The 14,827-nt window shown below is 40.2% G+C and overlaps 1 protein-coding gene across 1 annotated transcript in view; it reads left to right on the top strand.

The window, feature by feature from the left end:
• ATXN7L1 (ataxin 7 like 1) overlaps positions 1 to 12,343 on the top strand; it is a 64,476-nt gene extending 52,133 nt beyond the window's left edge. The window contains 9 exon segments of the mRNA XM_088676682.1: positions 422 to 457; positions 460 to 534; positions 2,656 to 2,738; positions 4,228 to 4,484; positions 5,494 to 5,686; positions 6,382 to 6,503; positions 8,509 to 9,454; positions 10,178 to 10,252; positions 10,689 to 12,343. Coding sequence (XP_088532808.1) covers positions 422 to 457; positions 460 to 534; positions 2,656 to 2,738; positions 4,228 to 4,484; positions 5,494 to 5,686; positions 6,382 to 6,503; positions 8,509 to 9,454; positions 10,178 to 10,252; positions 10,689 to 10,730 — 1,829 coding nt within the window. The 3' untranslated portion in view covers positions 10,731 to 12,343.
• The last annotated feature ends 2,484 nt before the right edge of the window (positions 12,344 to 14,827 follow it).

The following is a 14,827-nucleotide window of genomic DNA, read 5'->3' as shown; positions in this document are numbered from 1 at the left end:
TTTTTGGCCCCAACATTCATGATTAGTGGGGTCTCTTCTTAATTTTTTACCATGCATGTTTTGGGATGTTAGCGCCAACAGTGAGAGTCACCTTCTCTTAGTCTTGACTTAGTTGTGGGTCCTGACCCACCAGTTGAAGTACAGCTGTAGGTCACTTGAAACAGGGGTATCTTACAGGCTCAAATTTTAATAGGCTGACAGGAGGAGTTCCCCAGTTGTGGAACACTCATCAGAGAATGCCTCTCCATGTGCTCTCAGTTTAAGTACACTTTACAGCATCCTCTGCCCAGGGATGATAGTGAAGAGGCAATGTTGGTTTGATAGTAAAGGTTGTGAGTGATATGCTATACGGAGTAAATGAATAGTATCCTCTTTCTCAGCATTGGCTGGTCCTCAATTGGAGTATGGTGTTCTGCACTAGGTGCCACAATGCAAGAACATTGTCAACAAAGAGGAAAAGTTCAGAGGATTCTGTGATGAGGGTGACAGAAGGTCCAGCAGGCAAGTCATATAAGGAAAGGCTGAAGGAGTTGGGTATGTGTAACCGAGAAAAGATTAAGGGCAGAACAATATTTTAAATTGGGAAAGCAAAGTTGGGAACATATGTTTACCACAGTTAGTAAAGGAGCACAATTAAATGACCGGCTAAACATGTAAGACCAAACTGTGACCTGGCATAACATGAGCAAATCTTGGGCTTGCATGTTCCCTTTGTCCCTCATGCACTCCAGTTCCCTCGCTGACTTCAGTTTTGGGCAAACCATAGCTTGCAATAGCATCCAAATGAGCAAGCTATGGTGTATGCTTTTCTCCTGACATTAAAAACAAAACAGAACAAAAAACTTGGTGGAGAAATAGAACAAAAGAAACACAAGAAAGATCTTTGTAATTAGTGCATAATTATGCCATTTTCAGGAGTGTTTGCAACCATTCAGAAGAGCTAATGCTAGACCTTTAGCATTCAGTCTGCCAAAAGTTACAAGTGGCAAGAAATTGGTAGAAAATGATCCTCTGAACCATCCCGAGAATTCTTATCATATTCTTGGCTCTGTTATGTAATAGTAAAAATGACACATTTTATTGTGGGGAAAGTCTTCTGGTCCCATTAATTTCACTACTCATGCTTTGATCAGAGATCCAGAATTCTCTGACCTTTGCAGATTGAGAAAGGGGCATGTTTGTTCTGTTTTTGAATGATATGCCTTGAGAAGCACATACTTACATTTAGTGTTGTGTTTTGTTTGTAGATTTAAATGGCAGGATCTAAACACTGTTTTCTATTAGTGAAACACTTTTTCATGTTTGATGATGTCTTTGTGCATGCAGATTGGGTCTAATCCTTGACCTTAAGTGGGGAGCCTATGGCTCTACCTAACGTTGACTTTCTTCAACTCTCATTGACCAGTACAGGAAGTGATTATGGGAGCCATAGGTACCAACTCCCTGGTGGTCTGGGGCACCGACAAAAGTCCCCATGAAGGAGCCGGGCATCCACAAATTTTGGTGCCAGGGCCATGCACACTGCATGGCACCCAAGGCCCCGGGCACCCACAGTCAGGGGGCCAAGCTGGCACTCCTGATGGGAGCTGTAGTAAAACAACACCTGGAAGCTTGTTGTTGTTGTTTAGTCGTTTAGTCGTTTAGTCGTGTCCGACTCTTTGTGACCCCCATGGACCATAGCACCTGGAAGCTAGAGGTTCCCTATTCCTGGCTCTGTAAAACTTTTTGCCTGGATGGAAGACTGAACAGGTAAGCTACTGCATGTGAGCTGATGGAAAACCTTTAGCAGGCCAGATTGTGGCTTGTGGGCTTCGTGTTGTCAGCCCTGATCTGGCCCAAGGCAAGTGTAACCAAAACAGGATGATTGGCCATTGCTTTGATCCTAAAAGGATGAGTAGCCCCTTAACTTTTCTGATAGAGCAATTGGGAGAAGCAGCTCGTTTTGTCCAAGCCACAGGAAATGGAGGGAAGGAAAAGAATAATTTCACATGCCTTTTAACAGGTATGAGAGCTCTTCTGCACACCTACGCCCATTGAAAGAAGCCTGTAACCTCCATCAATCTCCCTCCCTCCAGGTCTTTCACATTATATTTCATATTGAGCTTAGTGAAGTGCTAATAAATCCATCCCTTACACAAGAACAGTATGGAAAGCAGGCCTGCACCAACTGTTCCCTTTGCTACATTAAATGCTCCGCTGTTATGGGGTAGATGATGCTGGTGGGGTTGTTTTCAAGCTTCAGTTCAAGAAGCAGAGTGGAACAGAGAAATTAGCTTTGTTACTAACTAGATAGGAATCTTGTTAAGTTTCTGTGTGAGAGTGAACTTGTGTGTCTGTGAATCTGTTGTCTGCAAGCGTCATAACCATAGCTGCCAAGTTATCCCTTTTTTAAAGGGATTTTCCCTTATGCTGAATAGGCTTCCTCGCAAGAAAAGGGAAAACTTGGCAGCTATGGTCATACCTTGATGTAGGTATGCTAAAAATCAGAATGTGTTAAGGAAAAGTACAATATCTTTACAAATTTATTCTCATCTGCACCATTAAAAGTGTATTTAGTTTTTGTTTCATGTAACTTTAAACATGTTAAGACGTTGTTGTTGTTTTTAAAAAAGGAGAAAACCCTCTCACTTTATTATAATTATTATTTTCAAACAGAGAGAGAGTTTGACCCAAATAAACATTGTGGAGTATTGGATCCTGAGACAAAGAAACCCTGCACAAGATCACTCACCTGCAAGGTAGTTTTCTTGTTAATTTAAATATATATAATGCTTTGACATGACTGACATTTTTACTAATGCATAAAGGTCATTTTGACACGTCGTGTATATTTAAATAGTCAAGAGCAACCCCATATTAAATCAAAAGGGTGATTTGGGCACTGTGGTTATTCATTGCCAAACATATGAATGAATGAATGAATGAATGAATGAATGAATGAATGAATGATAACAATAGTTCTGCAGTAGTGCAGTCCTCATTTATGGATAGGCTTTATCTTTTTTTCTTTTCATAGCTAATGCATAGGGGTTAAGCACTTGATGCTTTGAAGACACAGGTGTTTGCTGGATGAAGTGGTGATGGCTGGAGGAATAAGTGAGGCTGACAAGGCATTAATGGCAGGTTTCAGGCATTGGAGTGCAAAGAGGGACAGCAAGAGGAACCAAACAAAAATCCCTTTAAGTGGAGTAAGCATTTCCCTGTCTCTTCTCAGTACTGGGGAGGGCAGAAAGGAGCTTGTCTCATCGTAGGAGCTCCCAAACTCATGCCTCCAAAGCCCAGAACAACGTTATCTGACCAGGAATATCCAGTTTGGTGGTTTCCAATGAAAGGGTTGAAACACACAGACATAACTGAGCTGTTTGTTATGTATGACAACTTACTCCCTTAGCGAAAGATAACCCTTTTAAGGCTATAATTTAACAGATTAGAAAGGGATAGGGGAAAATAGTAATTTTTGCCTTCCCTTTTAAGAAATGTGGAAATGTCAGGGTGCAGCTGAGTGACTTCAGCATTGCAGATCCCTTTTCGGAGTAAAGAAAATTGAGGTCTTATTTTTGACTGATTGACCCTCTCCACCCAAACTGAGAACACTTGTCTTTAGGATATATTGCCTTTTGTAAAGACAAGAACACCTGCATTAATTTAAAAACAAAAGGAAAATATTCCTGCAACTTTGTTTTGAACAAATTAAAGAGTTCTTCTTCTTCTTTGTTCTTTCTTTTTGGTTTTATTCTCTTTGTAAACTGCTTTGAGGATTTTTTAAAAACTGGTGTATAAATTTTATCGCATAAATAATAAATAAACTTGTAGATGAAAAGCTATTGAACTTTTAAGTTGAAGGTACAGAGAATGTTATTTCCAGGTCTGGTTTGCAATTAATTTACACAATAACATCATGGAACTTATGTTGTTTCATGGATTAATATATTGTAACTGTTTTTATATTCACACCCTTATTTTTTAAAACCACAATCAAACCATAATGCTCTGGTTATGGTACTAATGTGTAGAGTGTTTTCATGGAAAGTTTTCTTATCACCAAAATAATGTTTCATTAAACTGTATGTGCCTCCTAGGACAGGTGAACTAACCTGTATAGAAGAACTGTTTCGTGTTGTCATAAAATCAGTGATCAGTCAAATATTTCCAGCTATCTCCTAGATTAATATTTTAATTGATTTTTATATTTACAACCCCCGAAATTTTCAACTACCCTATTTTTAGACTCATTCACTTAATCACCGGCGAGCAGTTCCAGGCCGTAAAAAACAGTTTGACATTCTCTTAGCTGAACACAAAGCTCGATCCCGGGAAAAAGAAGTAGCAAAAGACAAGGAGCATCCACAATGTATAAGGGAAACTCATCAGCCCCAGCCTGTGCTAGTCCAAGACACTCTGTCAGGAACATCAGTGAACTCTGGGCAAGAGCCCAAAGGGACATCGCCTGCAAAATCAAGACTGCCCAATTCAGCATTTCCTAGGTAAGTGACCTGCCTGGGCACAGCATTCTGGCATTCAGTGAGCATTTCTACAGGAAGCAGTGGGTCCAAGGAAATGACAAATTATGATATGAGCAAGCTCAAATTCAGTGGTGTGGATAAATTATGGAAATCATATTTATTTGTATATATATATCTCATGTGCAGTGCAAAATTTTAGAGACTGAGGGATAGTCTCTACTCAGACTCTAGCAAAAACCAGGAACTTGTTTTCCAACTGCTTTTCACAATCAGGGCTTGAAAGTTGCACCTTTTAATGAAGTAGGAAATGATCAGGTTTCATTCTGAAGTCAGAATTCTGCAGTTCAGTTCCTGATAAAGTCCCTGCAGACTTCAAGCCCTTCTAAATTTCTGGTATGAATGCCATAGCAAATCTACTATACTTCAAAAGCTTCTGTGCTTTCTGTGTAGTGAATGTCACAGCATTTTATATCTTCTCCTTTTCTGTAGGAAATGTCTATTTTCCAATCCAGACTTTCTCTCTAGCAGTAATGCATTTAATGTCTCAATATTAATGGCATTTTGAACCATATAAAGATGGATTTTTGTAAAAGATTTTTATGTGCCTAGTTTATTGAAACACACACAGCTCAATCCTATGCACATTTATTCAGAAGTCAGTAACAAAGAATTCAGAGGGACTTGCTGCTTAATGTGTTTGTAGTACAGGTGACTCTCAACTTTGTGGGGGTGTATAGTCAAAACACATTGGGTTCAATGGTCTTTTTTCCTGTAAGCCCATCCCCCTTTTATTTTTTATTGTTGCAAAGTGTGTAAAGCTGAATGCACAGAAGATAAATGTGTGTAAGTTGTGAGTTAGTTGTGCAAGGCTTCCATCGTAAACATGCTTAGGATGTAATAGGTTTTATTGAGCATGGTGACATTTACTCTGGAGTAAAGTATGTGTTGCAGTATCTTACTGTAAGTTTCCTTTTAGCTAGGAAGGTAGTTGTGGAGTTTGAACCCTTTGTTGGTCGTTTTACCCTCTTAGGCCTTCCTCTGCAAACAGCATAAATAGCACTAGTTCTTCAAACCATGGTGGCTATGCTCAAGAACTGCCTTTGCCTTCTATGGGAGGAGATCTGCCTAGCAGATTATCTAGTGATGAGGGTGAAGCGGAGGGATCCGAAGAATCTGAGAAGTTAGACTGTCACTATTCCGGACACCATCCTCGACCTCTTGGGGTATGTCTTTTTATCTCCAGTAAGCCTGTTCATTGCTGACATTTACGACTGGCTGTATGCTCTTATGTAAGAAGCACCTCGTTGCTGAAAGCATGTGCGTTATATAAAGACATACCTTATTAACATGTATTAGCATGTAATGCTAAACCATGGTTTGCTTAACCTAAGTATGATTTGCCTAAACATTTGAACCTGCTCTGAGCAAGTAATCATGGTTTACATTTTAACAAGCCACATTTTGAACTCATGATTGCTTGGCTTATGGATTGTGGCTTGGTAGTACCATGGTTTGTCATCACACCCAAACCCAAGATCCTGGAGTAACCTTGGTTTGTTTGAGCACCCCACCCCAGCCATTCGCCAAAGTACAGAGGCAAGGCTGCTGGAAAGTGAAACCACTCCCCAGCATAGCTGTCAATTTTTCCCTTTTCTCACAAGGAAGCCTATTCAGCACAAGGGAATTTCCCTTTAAAAAAGGGAGAACTTGACAGCTATGCGTCCCCAGGCTAAATGACCTGTGCTGGGTTCTTTTCCAGAAGTAGCCCCCTCTCTTCATACTGACTTTCTCCACCCAACTCTTCCATGGCATGTCCTCATTTAATTTGTAATTCATAATTGAAGGCAAGCGTGAGTGAGGTGGTGCTGGTGTTCCACCACTCCTCACAACTGACCATGTTTTGCTTTATCATTTCCAGTTTTGTTCATTTGGAAGTCATTTGATGGGAAGAGGTTACTATGTATTTGACAGAAGATGGGATCGTTTTCGACTAGCACTGAATTCCATGGTAGAAAAACACTTAAACTCACAGATGTGGAGGTAAGTAAACAGCTTCTGCTTTCATGTTACCCTACAGGTCTAATAGCGGGGTATAAGAGCAGAAAATAATGCCAATGTATTTCACATCTGGCACCTCAAAGGGGTGTTGGGGGGGGAGCAGGTAAGCCCCATGCTGCATAGTTGATCACAACACATAGTGCATGCACCAATTTTGAATGGCAGTGCCCATCAACTTTGGGGGGCCAACCCCCTCAAATACTTTATTTTGGGAGAGGGGCTGAAGGGACATTGGTCCCTAGGAGTTTGCTCCTTTGGTTTCAGATAGTACATGGATAGATGAGTCTAAAAAGCTTGGGACACAAATTTGCATGGCCCTCTAGCAGCTATGGTGGTTCATTTACCAGAATTAATGTATTTAATGTATTCAGCGTTAACTCTGGAAGTGTATATTTTCGATTCTGACTAAACTAAAAAAAAACACACAACTGCAGAGGTAGAAAAGGTGCAGAAGCTATCGAGAGGTTTAGAGGACCTTCCTCATGGGGAAAGGTTAGAATGTTTGGAGTTTAGTTTTGCTTTCTTTTAACCAGGAAAAAATGTGAATGAGAGACATAACAGGGTTTATACCATTATGGATAGTATTCAGAAGTGGATCAAGAGAAGTTCTATACTCAACTCAACTAGCTTGATTGGCCTGACAGATTCAGGGCAGCGCCCCCCACCCAAAGAGAAGAATTCTGCACAATGCATTCAGTTGCCACAATCTGTGGTGATATCCACTGGAAGAGATGGCTTTAAATGGCTTTATACCAATTCATAAGGGCTCTCAGAGGCTATTTGTCTTGATGGCTAAATGATTGCCATTTGCACTGTCTTGGACTCGGATGTTGTCGCTTGTAACATTTGCCTGAAGGAACATGGCTCACTTCTTCTTTATTGATGACCGCCCTGAGACCTCCGGGTATAAGGCAGTATATAAATTCAATAAATAATAATAACAATGAGGTACAATAGTTGGAACTTTGGGGGTCAGACTTGATACATAGTCTTTTTTTAAAATAATTTTTATTAATTAAACAATACAACTCATCACATATACCTCATACATTCTTTTCAAAGAAAAAATATATACATATCAAACAAAATAAAAATAAATAATAATAGTAATAATAATAAAAAATAACATAAAGCAATTCACCCCCCACCACCATTTCCCCCCTCCCCCACTCAGACTTCCCTCCACTGTCTACTTGACTTCTGTTTTCAACCTTATTCTAATTCTGTAAATATTGTTAACTACATATTCCTCTAGATGTATTTCTCTGCATGTATTCTATTATTATATATTTCTATATCCCTATCTTCTTTACCTCCAAGTTTGATACATAGTCTTCTGTTAACTTTGCACATCCCAATACTAATTGGTTGTTAATGTTTATGATAGTCCTTCTATATTTGAAGTTATTTGGATCGCAGTAGATTGTCTAGTGAATTCAAGGAACTTGCCTGGCAGAGGGAGGGAGGGCTGAATGTGGCTGTGGGAGGCATGAACAACATCTCCCATCCCCCGCATTGTCTCCTGGTGATGGCCGGAGAATGGGGGAAATAGGACTTAACCGCTTAGGAAACCTACTTTGACACTTGAGTGGATCAGGCCCAGTTATGTGTATGATTTGAGTACTACCAGCACAACTGTAGTGTTACTTCTTTTTGAGAACCCAGATTAAACTTAATTGATCAGAGTAAGGTTAGGAGCATTCCTGATTAATTGGTAAGTAGAAAAGAATGGAAGGAAATTTCACATAAGACGGCTGGGCGGTGAAGGTGTAAGAGCATATGTGATTGAGTGGCATATACCCTCAGTCCAGTGTGAAGTAAGAGGAGGCCCAGTTGTAAGAATCTGGGGGGGGGGGGAATCCCAAAATGTAATGAATTGGAACTGGTAAATTAAAACTATCCAACAATTCTTATTTGTGTGTGTGTATGTGTATTGCTCAGTCCTTGTAGCGAAGCTCAAAGTATTTCTTTTTCTTTCCCTTTTCAGGAAAATCCCTCCTGCAGTGGACAGTCCGATGCCCTCTCCAGCAGCACATATCTCCACCCCTTTTCCAGCATCAGTTTTGCAACCTTTCAGCAATCCTAGTGCAGTGTATATTCCTTCGGCGCCAGTCAGTTCAAGAATACCTTCTTCCTACTTGATGACTTCTGCCATGTTGTCAAACGCGGCTTTTGTGACTGCATCGGATACAAATTCCATTATGTCACACACTACGGCATTCCCTCACGTGGCTGCCAGCCTGAGTATTATAGACTCAACATTTAAGACCCCGTCGGCCCTGTCACCTGTGCCAGCGGTTATCCCTCCCCCATCCCACAAGCCATCCAAAACGAAAACCAGCAAATCCTCAAAAGTCAGAGATCTCTCGTGCCGCGGTGATGAGTCTTCTAGTAACAAAAAGAAAAGGCCGCCCTCTTCTTCTTCCTCGCTGTCTGTGCAGACTTCCTCGTCCCCCTCCTCTTCCTTTTCAGGGTCTCACAAAAAGAACTGCGTCTTGAACCCCAGTTCAACCTTGAACTCTTATCAGGCCACATCTTCCTATAACAGTCTGTCTGTGCACAATGCAAACAATGGAACAACCCCACTCAGTGCCAAATCGGAGCCCTCGGGAGGCCGGACTTCGTTATCAAGTAGCTCAGCAGACTCTGTGAAACACATGAGCATCGTAGTAAGCAGTATTGACGCCTCTGGTTTGTCTGTGCCCTCCCTCCTCCACCATTCAGGGGACCACTCCCTAACAGCACAGCACACCGTGCCCTCTCTCCCCCTTTGTTTTGACAAATCGGAAGGGAAAAAACGCAAAAACTCTAGTTCTAGTAGCAAAGCCGGTAAAATCACTAAAATGCCTGGTATGAATAGCGTTCACAAAAAGAACACTGCCAACCTTATTTCTACGGTGCCAGATACTCCAAACAGCTCCATCTCTCGGCAGGTAAGGGTTTCACGAGTCTGTCGGGTCTTGTTTCCATGACTTGGCAGGGGCAAAGCAGTCTGGCGGATGTATTAGGGTGCCTACAGTGGTGAACTACTGTGGACAGCATCCTGTCCAAATGTAATGCACAACTCCAGCCAGCTTCCGTTGCCCGTGAGCGAGCAATGGGGTTGAACAAAGTTTGCACCTCCTGTTCCGCTCCTGGCTGCAGAGGCAACTTCCTGGTTTCTTACACCACGGTTACTCAACGGTCAGCCACAAATATTTCCCAGGATAGCCTGACATATGCATGATATATTCCCGAAAATGAGAGCCGCGTGTTCCATATTGCTTTTAAATGAGAGTATCTCAATCAGGGAGTTAATCATGGGTAGGCAAACTAAGGCCCGGGGGCCGGATCTGGCCCAATCGCCTTCTAAATCCAGCCCGCGGGATGGTCTGGGAATCAGCATGTTTTTACATGAGTAGAATGTGTCCTTTTATTTAAAAATGCATCTCTGGGTTATTTGTGGGGCATAGGAATTCGTTCATCCCCCCTCCCAAAAAAAAAATATAGTCCGGCCCCCCCACAAGGTCTGAGGGACAGTGGACCGGCCCCCTGCTGAAAAAGTTTGCTGACCCCTCAGTTAAGTGAAGCAAAAGATGTTGAGAGTACGCTTGCTTTCATGGCAATTCTATATGGTTTCTGCATCTTGCCTTCTGAATACCATTTGTACCTTACAGATTGGAAAAAATAGCAGTGTAGCTTTGTCTCAGTCCAGTCCTTCAAGTACACCAAACCCGGTGCACAACAAACAAGTGAGTTGCAGTTTACAAATTTTACTGAAGTGGTTATATAACCAGTTTGTTGACCAGTGATTTTAATATAAACTACTGAAGCTAATCTTGCTGCACACGTTTATTGCATTATAATAAGTACTGATTTAATGCAGGCTTCTAAAAAGCCACTCATCTCAGTCTGGCAAGTCAGAATTCTGCCTAGCCAACTGTCAGGAAGGTTCTGTAAACTGGAAGTATGTTGGGTTTTGGGGTGATACCTATGACCTCTGGTTTGAGCATGAATTACTCAGTTTAGTGGGTGCTGCAAAATGTGGGGTTCATGCTGCAAAATGACTACAAAACTTTGGTACCAGTTTGGAGGGTATCCCAAATTTGGGGGTTTGTAGTTAATTAAGTTCATGTAGTGGAGCAAAATGTTGCATTGTTTTACAATCAACTTTTATCTTTCTTCCAGAAGACGTTAAACCGGACTGGTAGGATAAGGACTCTCCCATAACAAGGAAAAGCAACCAGCCTATAATCTCTCTTGTTTTAGCAGCCCTACTCTGGTTTCTTATTTTATTTTTGTTGCCTGCAGATTAAATTTACTTAATATTTTTTTAAAAATGTTTTTTAAATCTACATAAAACTGTGGCATATTTCAGTTCCTCAATACACATCGGCCTCTGATCTGTGCAATCTGGATTGATTTGGATTCAAGCTTTTAAAAGCAAATTGTTGCATTTCCCCCTTTTTGTTTCTTGCAGCAAATGACAGCAGTGAACATTCCGAAATAATGCAATCTGTGGTTATATTTAAAACACCCCTTCATTGTTTAAAATTTACAGTAACTTCTGTATTTATTGTTTATTATTGTCCTAGTGCATTTCTCAGCAGTAGCTAACAATTGTGTGGCCAGAAGTTTCACTGACGTTGTTCAGTGGTTTCAGTGTGCAGCACCTCTTGTTGATTATGGTATTCCTAATCTGCTCAATGTACTGAAGGGTTTATTCAATTTGTTCCCAGTGAGATTAATAGGAGCGCCATGTGAAAATTTCCTCACTTGTAGATGGAGGGGCCACAAAGAATCTATGCTACTGTTTTCCTTAATGAAACAATTTGTTCTTTGAAAAGACAGGAGCTGAGCATACTGAATTTGTATCAGTTAGAATTGCACTGACAATGTTTTACAGGAATTATTGCTTTTTTTTAAAAAAAAAAAATAAAGGTAGATTTTGAAATCAGGAACTTAATAATACTGGGGTACGGCAAAACTACTACAGAGCAGTTAATTTTTATTTCTACAGTGTTAAAAGTGCACTTAAATGCTGGTTTATTACATCTCAAGGGGGTAGGAAGCAGCTTACTTTTGGGGGGAGGAAAGACTTAAGGAATTTTTTAAAGCTTATACAATGTTTAACAATTGTAATGGCTAGGCCCTTTGGGGGGAAATTAGAAGATATTCTTAAAAGTAAAATTTTATAGTGTTAATTTTGTAATTTATGTTTTGCTATATTTGGGAAGTGACAGGAATAGTTTCATGAACTTTATGAAACTTAGGAAAGTTTTAAGCAATGCTTATATTTTTCATGTACTTTTGAGTTACGGTTTTATTGTACATTTCTTCAGACTGAAAAAAAGTGTACATATCTTTGTTATTTTTGCACAATTTTTGTCTTCAGTTGTAGGAACAGAGCCTTGTTGACTTTTTTTTATTAAAAAAAACTAATTTATTTTGTGTTGTATAACTGCAGGAGTTTTTAAATCTCAGTAAGAAAACACCATCTGATAAGTGAACTGCTGTTTTCTAATTCTGGTGAGATTCAGTGGCTGCTTCTGAGAATTAATGCCACTCAGTGACCGAAGGAACAATTCAATTGTGTTAAGAATTCCTTAGCTCTTAACATGCATCTGTTATGTAAGAAGCTGGACTGGGGAATGTTACTTTGCTGCTTATGTATGTATCCTTTTATTTTCAGTGGCATCGGTCTGAAAGCATTTTGGAAACCAAGTAAAAACCTCATACTTTTTTTATCCCCTGCATTTTTTTAAAAAAAAATCACCAATTGATTTTATATGTGCTAAAATGTCCAGCCTGAAAAGTGAAATGCAGGTGTGTGGGTTTTTTTTTTTAAGGATTTGAACTGGACCAGCCTATAATGTATTATTAGTGTAGCGTTCATTCAACAGTTGCTTTTCCTTCTCCTTCGTCCCACCTTTGCCTGAAGACTTTGTGATTCGTTTCCAGCAATAGAGGCTCAGAAGCTTTGGTTGTTACACATATTGCAATGCATAGGCCCTTCAGCCATATTAAAAAAACAAAAGCGACTTGGATAACTTGTATGCCTTCTTTTGTATCAATGTTAACAATTGTACATAGTGCTGATCAACCTTTGTAGAGAATAGTTTATACAGCATATTCTATTACTGCTGATTCTCAGTGAACTATTGTTTGAAAGAAAAAAAAAGAAATTTTCTATTTACACCTTATATTTTGTTATGCTGTTGGCCCATGGCACTTTAACAAAACTCTGTGGGTTTTGCATAGCTGGTCAGTCATGGGGAATATTAACTGTTGCACAGAAATGACTTTGCACCTCCTGTATTGTGCTTTCCTACTACAGATTTTAGAATCTTTTTCCAGAAGACTTTTGAAGAAAGCATGTCCAATCATTCTAAAAGAAAATGCCATATGTGTACAGTCCGTTTCTTTTCTACGAACCCATATTTTGTAACACTAAGTATTTTCATTCTTTGTTCTGCACCTTTTATGTATATCAGTATCAGAAAGAGCCCATTCCATGCTTGTGAAAATTGTGTTGGAAGTAAGGTGTAAATAATAAAACTTTATAGCTTACAGTTTTGAAAAAAGAACAAACATGTATCTGACTGATACTGCCACAGTTCAACACCAGGCCTGGAGAATATTCTCTAGTGAGCGATTGTATTTCTTTTGTTTTGAGGTTTCATTTTGTTTTTGCTTTATTATTATTATTATTATTATTATTATTATTATTATTATTATTATTATTTGTAACATGGCTTTGTAAATAAAATAATTTATATGTTTGTAAGAAATAGGTGAAGCGTTTTTATTAGCTTTTGAAGGAAAGTTACCTTTGGGAAACGTTTTTCTCTCTTGCTTCATGCAGCATCACCCAGGGCTTCTGTTACCTAATTTTGTCACTGTTGTAAATACAATACAATCACTTTGGATTGGGGTTCACTTTAAAACGTCACCATTGATCCGGCAAGGTCCAACCCACATGAAGAAGTATGTTTCTGTGGGGATTTTCATCCCCACCCCTTTCTACTTAAGAGATGGTGGCTGCTGCTGGGCTAGACGGGTTGGGGTATGGTGAGTCCACAATTCATAGCTTGTTCAAATGGTTCTGGCCCCAAGATGGAGAAATTCAAGCTCAGGAGTAGGTGGTACAGTCACTGATCAAGTGTATTGGTCTCTTCGTGGTAGACTCAGAGACACCTTAGTCAAGAGTGGTGCTCTAGTCTATATCCTTAATGTTAGGACCTGTTCCATTTTGAAAAAGGGAACACACACAAAGTTCCTCCTGCCATCGCACAGACTCAAGAAAACAGTAACCCCAGGAAAGCAAAAGCTATATATACCTTGTTCTTAGCCAAGTGCTGTAATTTCCATCCTTTAAACCCGTGGTGTCCAAACTTTTTTCAAAGAGGGCCAGATTTGATCAAGTGAAGGGACCTGAGGGCCGACCAAAGGAACAACCAAAGTTGTTGAGGTTTTCTTAGGATTGCATCCCAGCAAATAAACTGCCACAGGGGCCGGATTAAACAGACTGGATTAGTTCCCCGAAACAGACCTTGGGATTTGCCTGCTTTAAACTATTATCATTGTTTTATTAAAGACCACCTTTGTACCCAAGGAAATACTAATATTTACATGCTGCAGTCTTTCCGAAGATTCAAGAGCCAGCCTCTAAGAGACTTTTACCACAGGCCAAATCCCCCCCCCCATTTCCATGCCAGCCAATTATTCTCACAACCCAGTTCAGCTATTGTGGCAGATCCTCTTTTGTAAATCGCTTTGAGGTTTGGGTGAGCCTTGTGTTTTTCAAATCAGTGTATTAACTTTATGAAATGAAACAAACTAAACTGTCTCTGCACCCCAAAGCTCCTATGGCTGTACTTCTGACTGCAGAGTTTAGCCACCTTTAAAAACTTACCTGTGCAACCTTTTACACAAGGCACCCTCTCAGACCAACTTGGACACTGACTCCCAATCTTCACCAGATAATTATCAATACTGCACTGGGTGCTGCTATTCATGATCTGCCATGGTCTTTAGCTGGCCCACCTATATCTTGACACCACTCCTTTTTATTTCTCCACTCTTTGCTTTCCGACCCAGGCCTGTAGCAACCCCCCAGACCAATTTTTCAACAAACAAATAATTAAACAGTTGTCTACTTGCTCTTCATTTCAGGGAAAATGCAAAATCTCAGTCCTCAGCAACAGGGGATGTCGACAGGAACAACAGCCCAGGAAAGCAAAAAGACAAACCAGTTCTCAAATTCTCTCTGGCTGATCTTCAGTTTGATTAGGGCCGCAGCTGTTTCAGAGTGCTCTAGACTTCCA

Source organism: Zootoca vivipara, chromosome 9, assembly GCF_965207765.1.
Source record: "Zootoca vivipara chromosome 9, rZooViv2.hap1.1, whole genome shotgun sequence".
Taxonomy (NCBI): Eukaryota; Metazoa; Chordata; class Lepidosauria; order Squamata; family Lacertidae; genus Zootoca; species Zootoca vivipara.
This window is presented reverse-complemented; position numbering and strand designations above follow the sequence as displayed.